Raw genomic sequence first — 22,815 nt, forward strand, 5'->3', positions numbered from 1 at the left:
AGAGGACGCCGCTGAGTAAAACGACAAGGCCACATTCAGTCTCAGTGTGAACCTGCGGCAACGTGATGACAGCTCTCAACAGGCAAGAAGTCAGCCTGTGGCAGTGGGGCTTTCATCTCACTCTTCTACTCTGGGAGTGGCCGCCCAGTCCATGAGGCGGCGGCCCCCATCTTCTCCCTGCACCTCCAAGTGGTACCCGCTGCTCTGCAGTTCAAGCCCGTGGGCTGACCTCATTTCAGGAAAACCCTTTTCTGGTTCAGGTAGGGGACGAGGAGCAAAGGGCTCCTGTACTCCCGTGTCCCAGATTTTTCTATTCCCTTTTATGATAATATACCTCTGTTCCTAGGAGCGACTGGAGCCCTGAGGTTGTGGGAGGAGGCCAACTGTGAATTACGCTAATGCTTCTCTTACAAGAAATGGAAGTTTATTTTTATAGCGGTACTACTATGTGGTGAACCGAGTATGCAGATGTTGAAATGGAAGGCCATTTCAGAACTATAATCCTTGAAGAAATAGGCAGTTTTGTAAATTAGTGGAGGCTGGGACCCCCTAGGAGTTTTATTCTTGAAAGGTTTTGGAGAGTGAATCAAGCAGCTGTGCTGTGAAATCTTCGTGGCTGTCCTTAGGAAGCAGTCTCGCCAGTCCTATGAGGACGGCATAAGGCCACCAGCCTTCAGGAAAACTCCGAGCAAGGGAGGTAAACGTGATTCTGATCACGAGGCCACTTGGTTAATGAGAGGGGGTGCGGCGTGTGAGGTGGTTCTGTAAGTGGCACTTTAACTCATCTTTGGAGCTGGAATATGGGGGCAGCTGAATGGAACTGCAAGTTCAGAAAAGGAGTAAGACTTTTCTAGTGCTGTATATAGAGAGAATGGTAGAGAAATGAAGCCTCTGCTTTCGTCTTTTCAGAGTTTATTCTAGAATCTCAGCAGAGCATGGGCTTTTAGAGCTAATCTGATCTAAATGAAGAAAAATTACTTAAATACCACAGTAGAAGGATAGGGGTGAATTACGTTTGCTTTAGAATGCCTCTTTAGTAATAAATTTACTTTGCTTCCTAAGTACAGTTGGAGAGCACAGGGGTTGGGTAGCGGATTACAAAACAGCCGATGACGACCACAAAATGAAAAACCCACACAGAGGCAACTGAGTTAGCTGGCTGCAAAGGTATTTAATTGACATTAGAGTGAAAGCTCCTTCCTTCGGGTACAATTAAGCAAAGAGAAAGCCTAATGATTTTTGGAGGTGCCATTAGGAGTAAGAAGTTTGGGTCTCTCACGCCCACAGACCAGGAGTGAAGAGGGTGTAGACTCTGTGTAGGAGAATTTAGAGGCATAGAGTACAGGAAAGCAAACTTCACTCTCTTTATTTGCCCAAAGCTCATTGACTAAATTTTTTTATAGGTTTGGGAAATAAATCCTTTCTGAAAAAGAAATAGTTGTAGCCTTGGAAAAATTACTTTCCTATTTTCTTCCAAGTTAGGATCAGCATAGCCTCCCCCCGTCGCCTTAAATATAAAATCCCATATTTTGATGAATACCCCAGCATAAGGGTTATAGCAATAAGAGAAACTGAGTCTATTTTTGTTTCAAGACTTTACTTCATATTATTAGATCAGTAAGAGAGTTGATAAATTTTACCCAGAGTACCATTGCATACAGGTATATTGTTCTCCCCCCCCCCTTTGTTTTTAATGGTGATCATTTTAAAGTCCTAAAGAAAGCTGGCTGAATCCTGACACTAAGAGCGAATATATCTTGAGTTAGGTTTGTTCTGTGGTATGATGACTTCCATGTATATCCTATCTGTATATATCTGGACCAAGCTGTGTGGAGAAAGGTTGATATAACTATATTTACAGAAAAAAAGTTTTTACTATTAAAGTTCACATTTTAACATGAATGTGCGTGTGGCAGTCCTTTATCTAGTCCAAGAAACACGGTCTGTGGTAGGGAGGAAAGGTCCCGGCCACAAGAGAAGCTCACATGGCGAATGCTGACGCCACTCACAGTGAGGATGGAGGAAGCTGAGCGCTGGTACCTCTACCCCCAGTGGACATGGTCTGGATAAGCTCCGAGGTGACAGAAACCAAAGTGACGAATAACATCCCATTCGGTGAGCCAAGGCCACACAGCCTCAACCACTCAGGCTACTTCTGGAGAAGAACCACCAGAAACTGAAGCCCTTTTGTTCCAGAAAATCTCTAAATCTCTTACTATCAAAGTTTAGTTTAAGACTTTATGTATTGGAATACACATAAACTTTTATTTCACTTTTAACCATTTGGGGAGCTATTTATTTTAAGCCAGTATAAATCGCTAACATTGTTGGCTCTGGAATCAAACTGCCCGTGTTCAAAGCCAGGTTCCTGCTTCCCAAGCTGCATGACCAGACTGCTGCCTACCTTGCTGAGCTGTCATGAGACAAGGTACGGTCTTGGCAGGTGGTAATTATAGCCATGTGCACAAAGGCATGAAAATCAGATGTGGGGCAACAGAGACAGCTTGATTCTATTCAGTAGAAAACATCTGCTATGTGTTTAAATAGAAATAATCTTAGCTTCTGAGTGAAATCAATCTGCCAAAAGTTTTGTACTAAACAGGAGGAGGAGGGACTCAGGACACCTCAGAGTCCACATCCGGCTGACAAAGATCACTCTCTCCTTGATGCATTGCTAAATTTCTTATGTGGCACAGAACGGGAAGAACAAGGCAATAAAATATAAGAAAACCAAGTTCTCACAGGATATAGCTTAAATCAAGAGAAAAAAATTGAAACAAGTAGTTAATTTAAAACTGAGTAACACTTTAATCTGGGTAAGATCTCCTTCCCCAACCCTACATACCCGCTCTGATGGAAGGATTGGAGTCACTCAACAAACCCATTTCCAGGCAGGTAGCCTGACATCCTGTGCTGGTCTTTACATTGCTGAAGAACCAGGACACGCCAGGTTCTCCTGCGTCAAGTAGAAGCTCTTACTTTCCAATAGCACAGCACCCTTCTTCCTCCATGGGCAGAATGACTGCAGGTGCGGACTCCTGCCATCAGGACACCCCCTGAAGAACACAACGCTAAACGAGAAGGCCCTATATTTTGTGAATTTCATCACTGGGCTTTTCATAGGGGCTATGGACTGTTTTTTAAAGGACTGCTCTTCAGTCTCTGAGGGCTTCAGAAGCATGGACACAGGCACTGCCTTCAGACTGGCCTGGTGGTTAAGGCTGCCAGCTCTACTTCCCGCCTCCTGTTCACCCTGCTCCTACTCCCTCTTTCCAAGAAGGCTGCGTCTTGCCCGCCTCACTGCGTGCCCTGCCCTTTAGAGTGCAAACACCTCGAGGCACTGAGCAAAGGCAAATGGCCGCGGTCGGATTAAAAGTAAATGATCCCATGAGACTGGATGACAAATCCTTAGCCAATCAGGTCATTCTCAGTTCTTTGCTTTCAACAAGAGAACCTAATCCGGTTTTTAGTTGACCGTTGTTGCTATCAGCTGCCCTTGAGTTGGCTCCAACACAGTGACGACACGTACGTAACAGAATGAAATATTGCCCAGTCCTGCACCATCTTCATGATCGTCGGTATGTTTGAGCCCACTTTTGTGGCCATCGTGTCAATCCACCTCATGGAGGGTTTCTGACAATGGATCACTGTGACTTCTGTAATGGAATTCCAAAGGCACTCAAAGAACTCAGTGGCAGTGTTAGGACATTATTTTTCCTGTTCCCATTTACTTACCCATCTGCTTACATCTGTAAGAATGAAAAACGGACTCTGATGGATGCTGAGCCCTGCCTCATCTCTGCTGTTACAAAAACGGCAAGGTGGGGGTGTCTGAGCTCCTCTAACTTCACAAGGAGGAAGAAAAATCAAGATCAACGGCCCGAGGCTGATTCCTAGGAGGAGGTCAGGCATGCCTCCTCTTCCCACTGTCTTCAACCAATTCTGACACCAACCACCCCTCCCAGGGCACTCTCCGCTTCTCTGCTGGGTTCAGTAATTCATTGCAATGACACAGAATTCGCAGACAATACTCACGATCATGGGTTTATTAGGGAAGTAAGAGGCTACAATTCCGGCTCAGGAACACTCAGGATACAGCTCTTCGACCAGGACAGCTTAGCTGGGCCTGCAGGCAGGCCTCCCTGTGACCTCTACCCTGCACAGGCAAGTGTCACGAAGCTCTTTTAGCTCTGCCGGTAAGTGCCCAGAGGCACTGCGCTCTGCCAGGAAGCCTCCAGCCGGAAGGCCCTCAGCTTTCTTGCTCTGTAGGCCGGGAGGGTCACTATAGCCGTCTCATGCCTATCTCCTGGGTCTGCTGCCTCTGCTGGTGCTGTTTCTCACTGTCTCTAGAGTTACAGCTCTCTCTCTCTCCTGGATCTAGGAGCTTCTCAGAGCAGAGATCCTGGGTCCAAAGGACACACTCCATTCCTGGCTTTTCTTTCTTGGTCGTGGTGATAATCCCCTCCTCCCACCACTGGGATGGCTCATCTTTAAGCCTAATGGGACGGCAGAACTGACCAATTCCCCTTGGTAGGCCACAATTACCTTATTTGCATATTTTTTTGTGGGACCCAATCACTTAGGTGGGAGTTACAAGACCATGGCGAGAAAGGCCATATAAAAATGATCCACGGCACCGCGGCTATGACTAACATTAATGTATTCTTGGATAAATGAACTAATTGAAATAAAGAACATTTCCAGTAAAATGTTAATGCTTAGTCACCAAACATTTACATCAACGTTGTTTTTATCATGTGTGTACCAATAACTGGAAAAAATGTACTCTGTAATCAACGAACATTTAAAGCGGGAACTAAAAAAAATTCCATTTATATAGTGTGTTGGTGAGATGATGATAGGGCGATCAAAAACTAGTTTCAAGCACAAAGACAGATGACATTATGATAACACGCTCCTGAGCGCAGCGAAGAAACATATCCAGGGAGAAAGGCCGATGTAAACTTTCCAACTATTTTAAGAACTTGTTCGTCTATTTTTTCAAATGGATATGAGATAGCTGCGGTGTTAAAACTGCATCGGATGTATTTAAACGAGTAGCGCAACAACTTTATTTTAAAATGTCAATATTTACACAACATCAGAAAGTACATAGTCGGCAACTATTTAACTTACCATGAAAAATGTCAGACGTCAACTTAAACGTGAGGGGCTACCTGATTCTTCAAAAGACTTTTGGGGGTAGGTGAGCAGATGTTTCTGGCCCACTGCTCTAAAACACTGTTTCTTCAGGTAAGGGTGAGGGCGTACTTGTAGAATCACAGGGGACGGAGTGCACTTTTTAAAAATGCAGAGTCCTGGGCCCCACCCCAGACTGAGTTATTAGGTTTGGGGCAGGCCCCAAGTAAGTCAACTTTTAACACACACCCCAGGTGGTTTTCATGCAAACCGACATTTAAGAACCACTACTTAAAAAAAAATAACTAGTATTTTGCAGTATTTTAGCCATGGCGGAAGAGGGAATCCACCTCACGTACGGTTTTGACTGAAACAAGAGCTGACTATGGGGCACTGACCAAGAGCAGCATTGGGGAGAGACAGAGGAGGAGTCGGGGAAGGAGGGCAGCCCAGGAGACTGGGCAGCCTGGGGCCACTTCCCATTGAAGCTGGGCTCCCAGGTGCTGACAGAGGCCTGGCCCTTCCCATCCACAGAGCGGGAGATGTTCCAGAAGGAGCTGGGGAGGCCAGTGTTGAGGAGGGTCAGCTGTCACAGGAGATGAAGGCATGGAGTGTGGAGGGCTGATGACAGACACTGTGGGGACAGCCAGCCTGTTCCCGTGGGGCCTGTCCTATGGGGCTGGCCCGGGCCCCTCTGGCTCCGTCCTCTCCTCAACTGGCCCCCGCAGCATCTGCTCCCGCTTCCTTGGGTCGCAGAAGAAGTGCAGCTTCCGGGGGAGCAGCGTCACCTCCACGGGCATCGCCTCATACTCTTCACTGTCGATGCTGAAGGAGCCCCCTGCTCCCTGCAGAGATAGCACCAGCCCGCTCAACCTGTCAGGACCTGTGAGGTGGGGTCCAGGATGGACAGCCCAGGGCAGCGCCTTCCCCCGGGGCAGCGCCTCCACCCCTGGAAGCGCCTTCCCCCAGGGCAGCGCCTGGGAGACACCAGCCTCCCTGGGGATGAATCTTAATGCTCTGACAGGCGTGGCATTGGAGCTGGGGCACCCCAATCCCAGCATCCACGGAAAGGATGTGCTTTCTGTGGGGTCCGTCACTTCCTGGTGGGTTTTGGGATTTGAGGATTAAAGTATATTTTTCAAATATTTTTTAAAAGACAGGGGTCCTGTCATACCTTAAATGAATTCACAAACATGTGACACAGTCCTCTCGGCCCAAGTCTTTCTCAAATGAAAAGTAACAAAGACACCACGTCTCTCAGAAAGCCGTGAGTCCGCCCAACCATCTCCTCTAGGGCTGGCTTAGCTCACACCCTGACATCATCAGGGCTTCAGGAGGCCCTCCCACCACTGGGTACTGGATCCAGCATTTGTTTCAGTGAGCGTGGGCCAGCCACCGCGGGGATCCTGTCGACTTTACCATGATGTTTTCAGAATGGGCTGATACAGTGGCCACCAGGCTTCAGAGGCAGCTACGATGACTCCTATTTCCTGAGTCAGTACTAAACCAAAAACCCAAACCAAACCCACTGCTGTCGAGTCCATTTTGACTCATAGCGACCCTACAGGACAGAGTAGAACTGCCCGAAAGAGTTTCCAAGGAGCACCTGGCGGATCTGAACTGCCGACCTCTTGGTTAGCAGCCGTAGCACTTAACCGCTACGCCACCAGAGTTTCCGAGTCAGTACTAATCGAACAACTAACCATACAACTTAGATCGCGTTTCCAACTCTCAACTGCACTTATGCACGTTGTTCTTCTAAACTCTGCATTTCAAAACACAGAAAAAACATGGTGCCGTCCTGATCCTTCTAAAAACGCCAGGGCAGCGCCCCGTTACAACATGCCACCTGGAGAGCCTCCCAGGGCTAGAGTATTATACGCTTTGCTCAATTTACACGGGGAAGAATGAAGGCTCAGGGAATGTAAAGAGCCCCTGTGAGACCCCCCCATCCCTGGAGAACATGGCATGCAGCCTGGGGTCTCTGGGAGGCCCACTCTGAGTCCACAGCTCAGGGAGCGTCTCTCTTCCCCTTTGGGGCTTCCTCACAGAACCCAGAGCCTGTCCAAGAGCTTGGCACAGAACAGGCGCCTCAGTGTGGGTTAGTTAACAGAGGAAGGAGGAACAGAACGCAGAAGGGAAGACTGCAAGACTGAGCCCAGCGCCTAGGCCCGCCCGCCACCCACCAACCACTCACCTGGGGCAGCAGCAGTGTGCACTTGCTCGCCTGCAGACACTCAGTGCCGGCGAGACACAGGGTGGGGTCCCGCATCCGCTTGCTCCTGTTGACACAGGAGAGGGCAGGCTTAAAAACTGGTGATGGCAACGGCATTTGGATCCCAAAACACAGCACGCTCTTCCTCTCTTTTCGCGAGGTTAAAAAGTCACACAGGTGTTCTATTACGCTGTGGGGTTCTGTGAATAACCTTCCCCTCAGTGATTCTTGTTCAACACTGTGATGTATTTTAGAAAAGAAGCTGTACTTGCTACAGATAAATGTGTGTGAAGCTAAGTCTGGGTGACTCTGACTTGTTCTTTATATCTAAATTGTTCCACGTGGACCTAATTCTGGGGCTATTAAAAAGCTCAAATTTAAAAATTACAATTAAATTCCTTAGGACAAGTACTAAACTCTTGTTACTTGGTACTTTTGGTTTTATGATTATTACTTGAAGGAGAAACATTTTTACTCAAATTTCATATAGATACTTCTTTTACATATATGAAGAGCTAGTCTTAGTTCAGGTGATTTCATATACTCATATTAACAGTCTACTTAACACGCTATTGGGAGAAAGATGTGGCGGTCTGCTTCTGTAAAGATTTACAGTCTTGGAAACCTTATGGGGCAGTCCTACTCCGTCCTATAGGGGGGTCACCGCGAGTCAGCTGATGCAGCGGCAACAGAGGTGAGTTTATGGGTAGCATACTATACCTTCAGCTTGACTAAATGCCTATGAAGTGGAACTACCAAGCTCTACACACACACGTAACATACATACCTCCCACTGGACGCATACACACCGATAGCTAGTGATGCTACATGGACAAAGAGTAAATGCCAATCCAAGTCAGTCAGTCAGTCCATCATTTATCATTAATTTACAACAGTAATTCTTTGCTACATGAAATTTTCAGCAGTTTTCTGAAACAATTTTGCAATGTCCTATTCAGCTACCCAGAAAAAACGGACTTTACTTGATTTCACTTCCTGTGGGGACCAAAAGGAAAAGTGTAGCTGGTGCTGGCGATGAAGGTAACAGGAATGCAGAGCCTAATGCCTTCACCCAACTTAAGCAGCATGGTCAGTTCTTCTGTCTGTCTGCAGACATCAGCATTATAGAAGATCTGTGCATATGGCTGGCCCCCCGACCAGTCTCTCATGAAGACAGGGTGGGGCTCCTGGACACTCTGTAGCAGAAGGGAAAGGCTTTTCCCTTCTTCTCTCTATTACAGTCACAGGCTGCAGGGTCAGCTCTCAGCCCCAGGAGAACCTGGCCAAAGGAGCGCACACCAGAAGCGGACCAATGACCTTCTGGTGCCAGGCACCGGGATCTGGACAAGAAGTGGCCGTGGAGGCCGGCTGCGCAGCAGGAACGTCCAAGCCCGTGTGGGCACAAGGGGGCGCTGCGGGACAGAGCCCAGGACGCAGGCCGCCTGTTGCCATGGGGACAGCGGCTCCTCAGTGCTGAGTGGAGGAGGGCGTCCTCGCTCGCCACCAATCCAGCTCTCGGCGGAGCGGGCCCGGCCAATGGGGCGGGACTGCGGACGGAGGGCCTTCTGCGTGGGAGGCGGACAGGGGCTTGGGCAGCGTGTGGGTGGACCGACAGGAAGAGACACGCCACCATCTCCAAGGAGAGAGGGTCCCACTGCTCCGCTTCCCAGACTGGGAAAAGGAGTCGGAGGCGCGGATGGCTGGTGCACGCGCGGGGCCCTCAAGGGCAGGATCAAGGTTCGGTCCGCTCCTGTGACCTGGGCCTGAGTTCTCACACCTGCTGCACTGCACGACCTCCTCGCCACCAACTCAGGGAGAGCCTGGCGCACCCCGAGCTCCCCCGCGTGCACCCCGAGCTGCCCCGAGCTCCCCCGCGTGCACCCCGAGCTCCTTAGCGTGCACCCCGAGCTCCCCCGCGTGCGCCCCGAGCTCCCCCGCGTGCACCCCGAGCTCCCCCACGTGCACGGGGAAGGCAGAGGAGGAGAGGCACCGTATGCACGCAGGCCCCACGGAGCACCTCAACAGAAGGCCGAGAGCCACCCCCGGCCCCTGCCCCCCCAGGCCCAGCCGCTCACCCGATGGTGATGAAGTCTCCTTTGCTGACTGTGTCGGGCTCAATGCAGATGGTCATGAAGTCCTCGGGGCTCTGAAAGGGGAGGAGGGGAGACATCAATCAGTACGCCGAGGGCCTTGGCGAATGCGGCCTGGTGGTCTTCAGACCCTGCGGTTCATACTGGAGCTGGGCGTTAGAGAGGACCTGTGTCTGCATCCTGAGTGCATCCCATTCCTTGTTGTTTTTTTTTTACTAACGGCTCTATTGAGGTATCATTTACATACCATAAAATTCATCTGTAATGCTTGTTTTTTACTGAAAGAGCCACATATAAATTGTGCCATATTCAGGGTGGGAGGTTTCTGAAGCTCTGCCACTCACTAACACTCAAAGCTGCCAGCCTCTGGGACTCTGCCCCTTGTAGGACCGGCTCTCTGCCCACCGGGATCTCCACCCTTGGTGGGCCTGGCTCTCCACCCACTGGGTTATCCACCGCCGGCTGCTCTGCCCCTTGCAGACCTGGCACCCTGCCCACCTGGCACTCCACCTACTAGGCTCTCCACCCACCCTGCGCCCCGCCCATCCTGTGCCCCCACTCCCTGGGCTCTCTGCCCACCTGGCGCACCACCCATCCGACCCAGCCATACTGTCTCCCAGCATCAGCGTCCCACCAGTTCTCCTGCTTAGTGGCAGGGAGGGCCCACGGATCCGTGCTCTCTTCAAAGGACCTGCCTGCAATTTGGGCATGCAGCCAGGGCCGCCGCGTTTTAAATGTTGTAAAACCTTTCATTCCCAGTCACTAGAGCTCTGGGAAAACTGAGTTCCAACAAGGCGTCTATGAAAACAGACGTGGTTCTTGTACCATTTCCCCAGTCTGCCAGGAGCCAGTGGCCAGCAACACACACCACCATTTCTGGGTTGGCTGCAGACAGAGACTTTGTTTCTCCTCAAACAGGTTCGCTGTCCTTGGCTCCAGGAGAAGGCACGAGCCTCTGAGGACCTGAGGTCAGAGTCCTGCCCTGGCACAACTTTACCTCTCAGCTAGGAGGAACAAAGCAGAGCGAGGACTTTGCTCAGAGCTCACCTTTTATTCAACAGCTACTTATCAAGTGCCAAAGTCTTCCAGGTGCTTAGGTTACAGCAAAGAACAAGGCTAACTTCTGCCTACAAGGTACCGTCCCTCAACTGGGGGAGGGGAGGGGCAAATAGAAACCACCACACTCAAACAATGATATATTCACAGGAAATGGTGAATGACAGAGTACCTGCAAGTACAGGCAGTCCCTGGATTATGAACGTCTGACTTACGGGGCACTCGTACTTAAAAACAGACTGCCATAAAGCCTAGTATACTAAGAACGGGAGTTAAATATGTACAATGGTTCGTAATAATAAACACTGGCATTACTTTCTGACACTCACGAAAACATCAGGTGGTTTCGAAGTATTGTCTTACATGCATTTATCATACCCAGTGTGTAAAATATATACCGTATACTAAGACAAATGTTTGACTAACGGACGCTAAATAAGAACCCTATGCACCTGTCCTGATTTACCTACAAATTCAACTTAAAGACACACTTGGGAATGGATCTTGTTTGGAACCAGGGCCTGCCTGTGTATTAGAGTACATAAGAAGATAAGGAGATCAGAGAAATAATGCAAGGAGTGCCAGGTGCCACTGCTGGAACAGGGTACAAGTTTAAATCAGTCTGGCCCATGGAGGGCACGTGTTTAAAGTGGTCTGGCCTGTGGACGGCGCATGTTTAAAGTGGTCTGGCCCGTGGACGGCGCGTGTTTAAGGTGAGCCCAGCTAGCCTCACTGAGGTGATTCCTGAGAGACCAACAGGAGCGAGGGGATCAGCAATGGGGATCTCCAGGCTGCAGTTCTCAAGAAGATTCACCTGGAGGGGTGTCGGTCTCTGGCATGGAGTGAGGCCCAGCACTAGCACTTCTAACCCATCCCAGGTGATGGAGAAGCTGCTGCTCCAAGGACGGCACTGGGATAAGCTCTGGACTCAGGCGGATCCAGGCCAAGGGAACGGCCAGGGTAGAGGCCTTGGGCGAGGACAGCCAGGAAGCCAGTGTGGCTGGGGCGGAGGGAGTGAGGGGCAGCAGGAGGAGAGGGCACCCGAGAGGAGGAGGGGAGGCCAGCAGGCCAGCTGACCACAAGGCAGGCTAGCTTCACGCTGAGTGAAATTCAGAGCCTCTGGAGGGCTGGAAGCATCACTCTGACTACCATAGAGAAGATGGAAGGAGGATCTCTAGTTGCTGTGTCTTGGCGGTCCCCTCACCTGAGGGAGACCTCGAGGGCTCCCTGCCTGTGCTGTGGCTGGAACCTCTCTCTTGGCTGGGCAACAGCAGGGTTCTTCTTGCTTGTTTCCCTCCCCTCAGGGTCACCACGCTACGCTGCTGCTGCTTGTCCCAGCATCCCACAAGACTTCCTCATAGGTCTCACCCAGCTTTTTAGTTGCTCAAATGCAAAAGTAAAGCTGGGGCTTGTGTTTCCATCTTGGTGGAAAGCAGACGTCCCAATCAACATTCAGAATCAGTGTACTTCACCACACCGAGATGAGATGAGGAAATCTTATCATTTCAACAATTCTGAAAGGCACTTGATGACATTAAATATCCACTCACGATAAGCTCTTAGCAAATGGGAAATGAAAGGAACTCGTTAACAAAAAAAATAGCAAACTCAAGAACGAAGCAATGAGCCCTTTCTCGCTAAGATCCTGCCACAGTTTTCTACTCAACACTGTACTCTGGTCCTGGCAGAGAGGGCAGAGATACAAGACTGGAAAGAAGAAACAAAACTTCCATTATTTGCAGCTGGTATGACTGTATCTGTAGAAAATCCAAAAGAATCCACAGATAAATATAATTAATAAGAATTTAGTTAGGTTGCCGGTTAATCAATATAAAAAATCAATTACATGCCCATAGGCCAAGATCAGATACTTAGAAAATGAAATTTTAAGAAATACTATCTATAAGAACATCAAATAAGATAACCAGGAATACATCCAGTAAAAGGCATGGAATGTTATAGAGAAAACTATACTATTTAATTGGAAAACACTAAAGACCTAAATAAACGAAGAAATACAGCATCTTCCTTCTACAGAAGAGCCAAAATTGCTCAAATGCCATTTCTCCTTCAACTGATTTATAGGCTCAGTGTAATCCTGATCAATACATTTTTGTGTAGAACTTAATAAACATTCTCAAAGATTTATAAAAGTCTAAAGAGCCAAGAATAACCAAAAGACTGTTGAAGGAGAAGAAAAAGGTAAAGGGGCTTAATATAAAGTTATAATAATGAAGCAGGGGACTAGAATATTAATAGAAGTGTGTCACCTGCATATCACAGGTTGTTAGTGGAGTCTTCCTCCAGTCCTGATGCCTGTTCTTCATATAGTCCAGCTTCTCTGTGTATTTGCTCAGCATACAGATCCAATAGGTATGCTGAAAGGATAGAACCCTGACGCACACCTTCTCTGACTTTAAACCATGCAGTATCCCCTTGTTCTGTCTGAACAACTACCACTTGGTCTATGTACAGGTTCCTCATAGCCCAATTAAGTGTTCTGGAATTCCCATCCTTTACAATGTTATTCATAATTTGTCATGATCAACACAGTCGAGTGCCTTTGCGCAGTCAATAAAACACAGGTAAACATCTTGCTGGTATTCTCTGCTTTTAGCCAGGATCCACCTGACATCAGCAATGTTCCATGCTCTCTTCTGAATCTGGCCTGAATTTCTGGCAGTTCCACGTCAATATGCTGCTGCAATGGCTTTTGAATGAGCTTCTGCAAAATTTTACTTCCCTGTGATATGAATGATATCGTTCAATAATATCTGCATTCTGTTGGATCACCTTTCTTTGCAGTGGGCACAAACATGGATCTCTTCCAGTCAGTTAGCCAGGAAGCTGTCTTCCAAATTTCTTGGCATAGATGAATAAGCACTTCCTGCATTGTATATGTTTGTTGAAACATCTCGATGGATGTTCTGTCAATTCTTGGAGCCTTGTTTTCCGCCAATGTCTTCAGTACAGCTTGGACTTCTTCCTTTAGTACCATCAGTCCTTGATCATATGCTACCTCCTGAAATGGCGGACTGTCAACCAATTGTTTTCGGTACAGTGACTCTGTGTATTCCTTCCATCTTCATTTGATGCTTCCTGCGTCGTTTAATATTTTACCGGTAGAATCCTTCGGTATTACGACTCAAGGCTTCATTTTTTTCTTCAGCTCTTTCAGCTTGAGAAATGTTCAGCATGTTCTTCCCTTTTGGTTTTCTAGCTCCAGGTCTTTGCACGTTTCATTATAATACTTTATCTTTTCATGTCACCCTTTGAAATCTTCTATTCATCTCTTTTACTGAAGACTGCAGCCTTCAGTATGGACTGCACCTCAACATAAAGAAAACAAAAATCCTCACAACTGGACCAATAAGCAATATCATGATAAACAGAGAAATGAATGAAGTTGTCAAGGATTTCACTTTACTTAGATCCACAAATCAATGCCCATGGGAGCAGCCGTCAGGAAATCAAACCATGTATTGCCCTGGGCGAATCTGCTGCAAAGGAGCTCTTTAAAATGTTGAAAAGTCAAGGTGTCACTGTGAAGACTAAAGAGCACCTGACTCAAGCCATGGTGTTTTCAATCGCCTGATAAGCACGCAAAAGCTGGACAATGAATAGGCAAGACCAAAGAATTAATGCTTCTGAATTACGGTGTTGGTGAGGAATACTGAATATGCCACGGACTTCCAGAAGAGCGAACAAATCTGTCTTGGAAGAAGTGCAGACAGAATGCTCCTTAGAAGGATGGCAAAACTTTGTCTCACATACTTTGGACATGTTATCAGGAGGCATTAGTGTCTGGAGAAGGATATCATGCTTGGTAGAGTAGAGGGTCAGCAAAAAAGATCCTCAGTGATATGGAAAGACACAAAAAACAAAAACAACAACAACAAAAAAAACCTACCGCCGTCGAGTAGATTCCGACTCATAGCAACCCTAAAGGACAGAGCAGAACTGCCCCACAGAGTTTCCAAGGTGCGCCTGGCGGATTCGAACTGCCGACATTTAGGTTAGTAGCCATAGCACTTAACCACTACGCCACCAGGGTTTCACAGTGGCTGCAAAAATGGGCTCAAACATAGCAAGGATTGTGAGGATGGTGCAGGACCAGGCGGCATTTCATTCTGTTGTATATAGGGTCACTGTGAGTCAGAACCAACTTGACGCCACCTAACTGGAACAACAACAGAATACTAATACAAGTACGGAGTCCAAGATTGGTGCAAATGGTTAAGTGATTGGCTACTAACTTAGCAGTTCGAACCCACCCAGAGGAGCCTCAGAAGAAAGGCCTGGCAATTTACTTCCAAAAGATCAGCCACTGAAAACCCTATGGAGTACTGTTCTACTCTGAAACACATAGGGTGGCCCTGAGTTACAATCGACTTGAAGGCAACTGGTTTGTTTTTTTTATTATCTGAATAAACCAAAAGAAGAGAAGAGAGCACCTAGAAATATGCCCATGTGTACAGACACTTGGTGTATGCCAGGTTTGTGGCAGATCCATGGGGAGAAATGGGCTTCTCAATAAAGGGTGCTGATACAACTGGCTTTCCATCTGGAAAGAACAAACAATTGGAGCCTTACCTCCATCACCCACAAGACTCAATTATGCCGCCATTGTTAGGTGCTGTCGAGTCAGTTCTGACTCACTGCAACCCTGTGTACAACAGAATGAAACACTGCCCTGTCCTGTGCCATCCTCACAATTGCTGTTATGCCTGAGCCCATTGTTGCTGCCTCTGTGTTAATCCATCTCATTGAGGGTCTTCCTCTTTTTTGCTGACCCTCTACTTTATCAAGCATGATATCCTTCTCCAGGGACTGGTCCTTCCAGAGAACATGTCCAAAGTATGTGGGGGCAAAGTCTCACCACCCTCACTTCCACGGAGCACTCTGGCTATATTTCTTCCAAGGTAGTATGTTTGTTATTCTGGCAGTCTGTGATATATTCAATATTCTTCACCAACACCATAATTCAAAACCATCAACTCTTCTTTGGTCATCCTTATTCACTGTCTAGCTTTCGCATGCATGTGAGGTGATTGAAAATAACATGGCTTGAGTCAGGTACACCTTAGTCCTCAAAGTGGCATCTTTGATTTTTAACATTTTAAAAAGGTCTTTCCCAGCAGACTCAATTATAGGTGGGAGTATTTCTTCTTAAAAAGAAACGAAATCATTTGGTGCACACTATTTTCCACTGAACAATGGTATAATGAGCATCTTTCTCTATTAATAAATATATCAGGAGCCTGTTCAGTGAACATACCAACAGGTATTTAACCAGTCTCCTGGCTGGCTTGTTTCACGTATTTTGCCGTCATAAATACAGGGAGCAGAGGTGTACAGGAGATCCTAGTTTCCACGCACTGCACACTTGAAGCCTCATTCACAGTCCAAATGCCCTTTTCTTAATGACAAACGAACATCTTGAGCCATTATGTGGCGGCTCCATTCTCTTTGAATATTTTATTGCATCTTTTATGTCTGCAAAGAGGTGTGGAGGCGGGACGAGAAAATGAATGTGCTGCTCCCAGTGATAAGAAGCGCGGTATCACACACTTTGTAATTGGCACAAAGATAAAACACGCTCAGCATTCGGAACGCAGCTAATCTTGCGCCGCGATCACACACTCGCTGAACTCAATCCATTCATCGACATTCAACCATCAAAGAGGAGAACACCTTAAAGAACATGAAGGAAACACTGGGAATGTACATTATCAAAGATTGGGTACAGAGGAAACATATAATTAGAAATCTTATCGTTCTTTTTAACATTCTCCTGGAACAGAATCTACTTATCGGCCTGAATGTACTGACTTTCATCAATGTTTTCAGAATTCCATTATGCAAGAGAGGAGGAGACTGCCCCCATTATGTACTCATCTGATTTTTCCCATAGGACAGACTCCTAGGAACACACTTGCAGGGAAGGGTAAGCATACGTTTTAGATGCTTCCTGTATGCGGCCAGGCTGGCACTGGGAAGAGGGTTCTGTATACGTGAGGGTGCTACAATGCAGCGAGGTGGCCCGTTTCACCGCGATGCCGGGCACTATGGTGCTTTTCAGTGTATGGCAATTCAACAGTTACCGTTTTAAAGTACAATGAACACTTTTTCTGTTTCTTTACCTATAAAATGCAGATGAAAATCCTGTCTGCCTGATGGAGTAGTTACAAGGGCCACATGAGTTAACACTATGTAAACGTCTTATGACAGTGCCTGGCATGCAGCAAACACTCACTAAATATAAGCCATTTTTATATGCTTATTTCTTTTGTACATCTTCTATTCCTGTCCTTTGCCCAGTTTTTATATCAGTCTCCTACCCATTTCTTACGGATTCCTAAGACTTCCCTGGGTGGTGCGAGCAGTTTGGGCTCAGCTAGTAGCCCAAGAGTTGGCAGTCTGAGCCACTCAGACGTGCCACGGAAGAAATGCCTGGTGACCTGCTTCCATAAGGATTACATCCAAGAACACCCTGTGGAGCAGCTCTACCCTGTGACACGTGGGGTCGTCATGAGTTGCAATCTACTCAGTGGCAATGGGTTTGGTTTTTGTTTGGTATGAACAGCCTAGCCTACCACGCCCTACTCTATCACATTAGGAAATGACGTATTTCTCAATATGTCACTTAAAAATCTCTCTACAGTGACATTTTCAATAAGTAGACAAATGCATCAATATGATTTTTGCCTTAGGCATCATGCTTAGAAAGGCCCTGTCCTCCCCAAGTTTATACTGATAATCACTTAGATTTCCCTTTAGTACTTGAGTGGTTTTTTACATTTAATTCTTGAATTACACTGGATTTTGTTTTGAAGGTAAAGGGAGCTATCTTTTCCAAATGTTCTGCAATGAACATGTATTACTTTTATAATTAGACAAACACTCAATACTCTGAATATTAATATAGGAATTAAACTTCTCAGTACATTCAATCCACCTGTTATTTTCAGATTGGCCGTCCACACTGTGACTGTTCTAATTTGTATAAAGGCTGAACACAGTGTTTAGTGCAGAGTTAAGGCTGACTCTTCTATTAACACCCTCATTCATATAAATTACTAAGGTGTTCTCTACACCAGGGATCAGGAAACTTTCTCTGTAAAGGGCCAGGTAGTAAATGTTTTAGGGCACTGTGGGCCAGACAGTCTGTCTCTACTCAAGTCGGCTGCTGAAGTGGGAAAGTAGCCAGGTAATATGTTAATGAAGCCATAGAGAATATGAAATGATTATTTATCCATAAATAAAGCTTTATTTATAGATACTGAAATTTGAATTTCATATACTTTTCATGTGTCACAAAACATTATCCGTTTGTTTCCCCCCAACTTATTAAAAACGTAAAAACAATTCATGGCGTGTGGGCTATACAGAAGCAGGCCAGCTTTCTGACGCCTACCTTGTTTTTAGTGTACCGTCTACAGCAGCGCCATCCCGCAGAGCTTCCTGCAGCGATGGGGACGTTTTATGTCTGTACCTTCCACCGCAGCAGCTACAGGCCACGGTCTGGCCGCCTGTCGGGCGCTTCAGCTGGGGCTAGTGTGACTGAGCAGCTGCCTTTCATTTTCCTTATTCTGATTAATTTAGACTTAAACAGCCACAGGTCGCTAGTGGCTGCCGTAGTGCAGGCCTACCGCCTGGACCCAAATAAAATCTCCTACTGGGGATCTACATTCTCAGCTTAGTCCCCAAAATAACGGGTATTTACTCAAGTAAAAGTCCCACATGTTTTGACCCCAGTACAAGCGGGAGTAGCTGACTTTGAGCGCCAAGAGGCCTCCGCCCTCAGTTCTCTGAAGGCAGGAAGCCTCCACAGCCTCCGACACCGTCGCCAACGCCCTTCCAGTACAACCTGCCAGCACACTCACCGCCAGGTCCAGCTGCTGGTTCCGCGTCGTGATGGACAGCTCGATGGTGGACAGCTGCAGCTCCTTCCAGACCTCGGGGCGCACCTCTCGGGAGGGGGCTGTGAGGCCACGAGACACAGGTCACTGACCACTTCCCACAGAGCGCCCTCTAAATCCACCAGAGCACCCCCCCACCCACCACAGCATCCCTAAACCCACAACAGCGCCCCCCCACCAGGGCCCCCTCCACTCACCAGGGCCCCCTAAACCCACCAGGGCCCCCTCTACCCACCACACCCCCCCACAGCCCCCCACCCAGCACCACTAGGCTCTGCAGCCCAGTCCTCTGCAGCCGCTCCCCCATCTTTTTTATTCACACTTCTCATGCCCAAGGCTAAAAAGCCAGGCCCGACGTGCAATCTCTTTGCCCAAAACATCCTCACCAACAGCAGTCACAATGACGCAGGGTCGGGACAGGGAGGGGGCTCTGGGGCTCTGCGTCACATAGGACACAGGGGACAGTGAGCCCTCATGTGAGTGATGGGCTTTAGGTAACAACCACGCGTCAATACTGGCCCATAACCTGTAACAAACGCACCGCAGGAACACACCACGTCAGTAATAGCAGAAAGGGGTGCAGGGGGCTCCTGGGAACTCTCCCTTCTTCCTTCTCAGTTTCTCTGTAAACCTAAAACTGCCCTAAAAAATACAGCCTATGGGGGAGCAAAATGGCCCCAAGGCTGCTGTCTTGCCCCTGTGATACCATCAGCGAGACACTGTCAGGTGGGCTGGGCCTGCAAGCCTTCTGTGCCATCCCCCCATCTCAGTGAGGGTGTTACGGGAGGCTGCCATGTGGGCCCTAGACAGCGCCCCCTGCTCCAGCTCAGTCTGAGGCTGATGGGTCACCCGGGTGTTCCCCAGGGCTCCCCATGGCCAGCGCCACACTGCTCACCATCCTGTGGCTGTGCCCAGTAGGACGCCAGCCTCCGCAGAATCCTCCGGTACAGAGACGGCCTTGGGGGGGCCTCTTCTGGCTCACTGGAGGGTCTCTGTGTGGGTCCCGTGTACGAGATGGAGGCCTGGTGAGTCTGCGGCCACTCCTTATTGAAGGGGAGAGAGAACACAGTCATGTGAGGCTGCTCCCACTTTGGGAGCAGCCCACCTGGGCCCGTGGGCAGCTCAGGATCTCCTCCCGCTGCAGACAGGCAGGCAGGCAGGTACGCACCTCTGACCTGCACTTTTGGTTAGCAGCCGAGCTCTTAACCACTACGTCACCGGGGCCCCTCTTTCCTCACACTCGCCCTGAAGAGCCCTAGTTCTGGGCCGACCCTGTACTCCCACATCGCCACTCCCTATTACCAAAGGAGCAACAAACACGCCTGCTGAGTACTGAGAGGGGAAAGCAAAAGTCACCCAGGGGAGCACAGTGTCACCTACGTTCCTGTCTCGGAGCCTCACTGCTACCTGACAATCCTGCTCACCCCATCTTCACCTTTCTTCATCCACCACATGCTGCCAATCTCCCCAGCCCCATTCTCCACAGACCGCTCTGCTTCCCACACTTCAAGGGAGTGTCAGACACACCAGAGAGAATGCTCTTCAGGTTCCACACACTTTCCATCTAGACCTTCCCTTACATTCCTCCTGTCTCAATGAGAAAAGTGCCCTTTCCCCAACCAAGGCGAGGATCCTAGACCCTCCTACCTGCCCGTGGGGCTGGCCACTCAGTCATCCCTCCTGTCTCCTGTATCCTCACTCCTCCTCTTCCTTCCTTTGCTGCAGTGTATCTCTCCAGTTAAGAGAGTAACAGCACTCCCCTGGCCCCGTGCTTCTCTCTAGCCTTTGCTTCCTCTCCTCTCTCCCTTCTCCTTAAAGGGCTTGAAGGAGGAGCTACCCTTGCTGTCACCACATCCTGACCTTCCGTTTATTCCTCACGTTCTTCAACGTGGCTCCTACCCCTCCACTTGGAGGTTACTGGGAGCTCGGCTGCTGAACCTGGTGCATTCTCACATCTCCGTTTGGTCTCTTTGCTTCCGGACATCCCCTCTTCTGCTGGCTTCGGTGCCAGAACTCTCTCCTGGGTTTTCTCTCAGTGCTTCTCAGCCACCATTTCTGGCTCTTTCCATGTCTTCAATCCTCAGGGCTACTCCTGTTCTCACAGGTACTCTACCTTTGTTCTCATAGGTACTCCACCTAACCCATGTGTCAATGCCATCCACACACTAGGACATCTAAAGCTGTTCCTTCAGCCCAGACCTCTCTGCTGACTTACTTCCAAACCTCAGTCACAACTGTGTCTCCATGTGTCTGTACCTCAGGTATTTTAGACTCAGCACATGCCAAACTGAAAATTTCACCTCTCTTCACAAGTTTGGCCTTATTCTAATATTATCAGTGCTAATGGAAAACTCTAGTTAAAAAAACTCTAGTCTGTCAAACCAGACACCTGGGAGCCCATACTCGCTCCCCAGCTTTGGAGGCTTCCACCTGAACCTACCTTCACTGTCAACACTCACTGTTGCTGCCTTGGTCAGACCTCATCACTTCACGCCTGGGTCGGTTCAACAGCCTTCTACCTGATGCCCTCACCTTCAGCGTGTTGTTGTTGGCTACCACCGAGTCGAGTCCAACTCGTAGACCCTACAGAACAGAGTAGAACTGCCCCACAGGGTTTCCAAGGCTGTAATCTTTATGGAAGCAGACTGCCACATCCTTCTCCTGTGCAGCGGCTGGTGGATTCCAACCGCTGACCTTTCGGTTAGCAGTAGAGTGCTTAACCAGGGCTCCTTTGCCTCTGGCCTACCCACGTCCAATCCCTTGTCCACACTGAGGCCAAACAACTCTAAAATGCAGATTGAATTGTGTCATTCCCTGCTTAGACTCCCACTGCTTTAAGTTAAAAGTCAGATCCCACCTCCAAAGCCCACCATCTGCCCCGACCTAGCACTGGCTTTATTTCCTGCCACCCTACTGCATTCCCCACATTGGTGGCCACGTTACCCACAGCACCTGCACACATCCTGCCCCTCCACCCAGGGTGTCCTTTACCTAAGCCCTATGTGTACCCTTAGGAGCCCAGGTGGTGCAGTGATTAAGTGCTCAACTGCTAACCTAAAGGTCAGTGGTTTGAATCCACCAGCCGCTCCCAGAAGAAAGACCTGGTACCTACTCCCGTGAAGATTACAGCCAGGAAGAAAGACCCTACGGGGCAGTTCCACTCTGTCTTATAGGGTCACTACGAGTCAGAAGCCATCCGACAGCCACTGGTTCGGTTTCTGTGTACCCCAGACCTCGCGTGAGTGCCACCTTCCATGGGAAGACTACTGACCAAGGTCAGATGCAGACACTGCCCCTCTCTGCCCCGTCTCAGTCTTCTCGTGTGTCTCTCTCTGCACTTCCAAACTGCAGACTGATGTCAGCCCTCCTCCAGCACGTGAAAACTCACGGAGGGCAGGAAGCATGTTTTGTTTGACTTGGTATCCCAAGCACAGAGCAGGGCTTGTTTGCTACATGAATGTTGGAAAGATTCACGTTCTCCCAGATTCCACAACTTAAGTATGTAGTTACTCTGCTTCTTCCCTGACGCCCCGACTACACCGCCGGTGAAACCACTCCCTTGTGCGGTGCTAAGGATGCATTTTACTCTGACAGTCTGCCGTAGGCGCCATGCTTGGAAAGGCCTTGTTCCCAAGTTCACCTTAATAAGCACACAGATTCACCTCCAGTACTTTAGCGGGTTTACTCTTTTTTATCTAATTCTTTAATCCAATTGGAGTTTATTTCAGGTGGCGGGAGCTACATTTGGCAAGGTTCTGCAATGAACATGTATTACTTTTATAATTAGAAAAACACTCAATACTCTCAGTACTAATATTGGAATCAAACTTTTCACTCCATTCAAATTCCACCTGGCAGTTTTCAGACTGGCCATCCACATTGTGAACAGACTACTTCAGTGTGCATCACAGCTGAACACGGTATTTAGCCCATAGCTGAGGACGACTTTTCTATCAGCATTGCTGTTAATATAAGCTAAGCTTTTCTCTATGCCAAACTTTTTTAACGTCTAGCCTATTTTTAGCCTATAGCAGCACTTTCTCTGACAGGAATGCTTCTGCATCTATGTCGTCCGATGCAATAGCCACTGGCCACATTTGGCTAATACCACTTGAGACCCACTGATGTTGTGTACATTGTATACGCATAGTTAGATATACAAATCTGTAATTCATTCCCAGGCATGGACACAGACACACAATTAACACATGAGATACAGGTCATGCTGTTCAAGGTGTGCCTGGCGAGCACGAGTGAATGAACAAGCCAAGGGGAGACCATGTTAAAGAGAAACTAACTGTGGGTTTGGTCACGGAGGGAAAGAGCTGGCAGATGAGGGATGGTTATCAGAACAGGAAAGCTTCCTGCATTTGCGTATAGGCAAATCTGCCCC

The 22,815-nt window shown here is 48.3% G+C and overlaps 1 protein-coding gene across 12 annotated transcripts in view; it reads right to left on the reverse strand.

Annotated features, from left to right (window-relative positions):
- AGK (acylglycerol kinase) overlaps window positions 1-22,815 on the reverse strand; it is a 114,718-nt gene that overhangs the window by 26,207 nt on the left and 65,696 nt on the right. For 9 of the 12 annotated variants that reach the window (XR_010322577.1, XR_010322580.1, XR_010322581.1 and 6 more), the window contains 4 exons: window positions 19,318-19,465; window positions 18,387-18,484; window positions 9,430-9,500; window positions 7,337-7,421 (listed from right to left, as the gene is read on the reverse strand). Coding sequence is in view for 3 of the 12 variants with exons in the window: in XM_064289630.1 (XP_064145700.1) it covers window positions 5,811-5,984; window positions 7,337-7,421; window positions 9,430-9,500; window positions 18,387-18,484; window positions 19,318-19,465 (576 nt within the window). In the remaining 9 variants the exon portion in view is untranslated. The other 3 variants (XM_064289630.1, XM_064289632.1, XM_064289633.1) reach the window with 3 other exon arrangements.

This window comes from Loxodonta africana, chromosome 8, assembly GCF_030014295.1.
Source record: "Loxodonta africana isolate mLoxAfr1 chromosome 8, mLoxAfr1.hap2, whole genome shotgun sequence".
In the NCBI taxonomy this organism is placed as follows: Eukaryota; Metazoa; Chordata; class Mammalia; order Proboscidea; family Elephantidae; genus Loxodonta; species Loxodonta africana.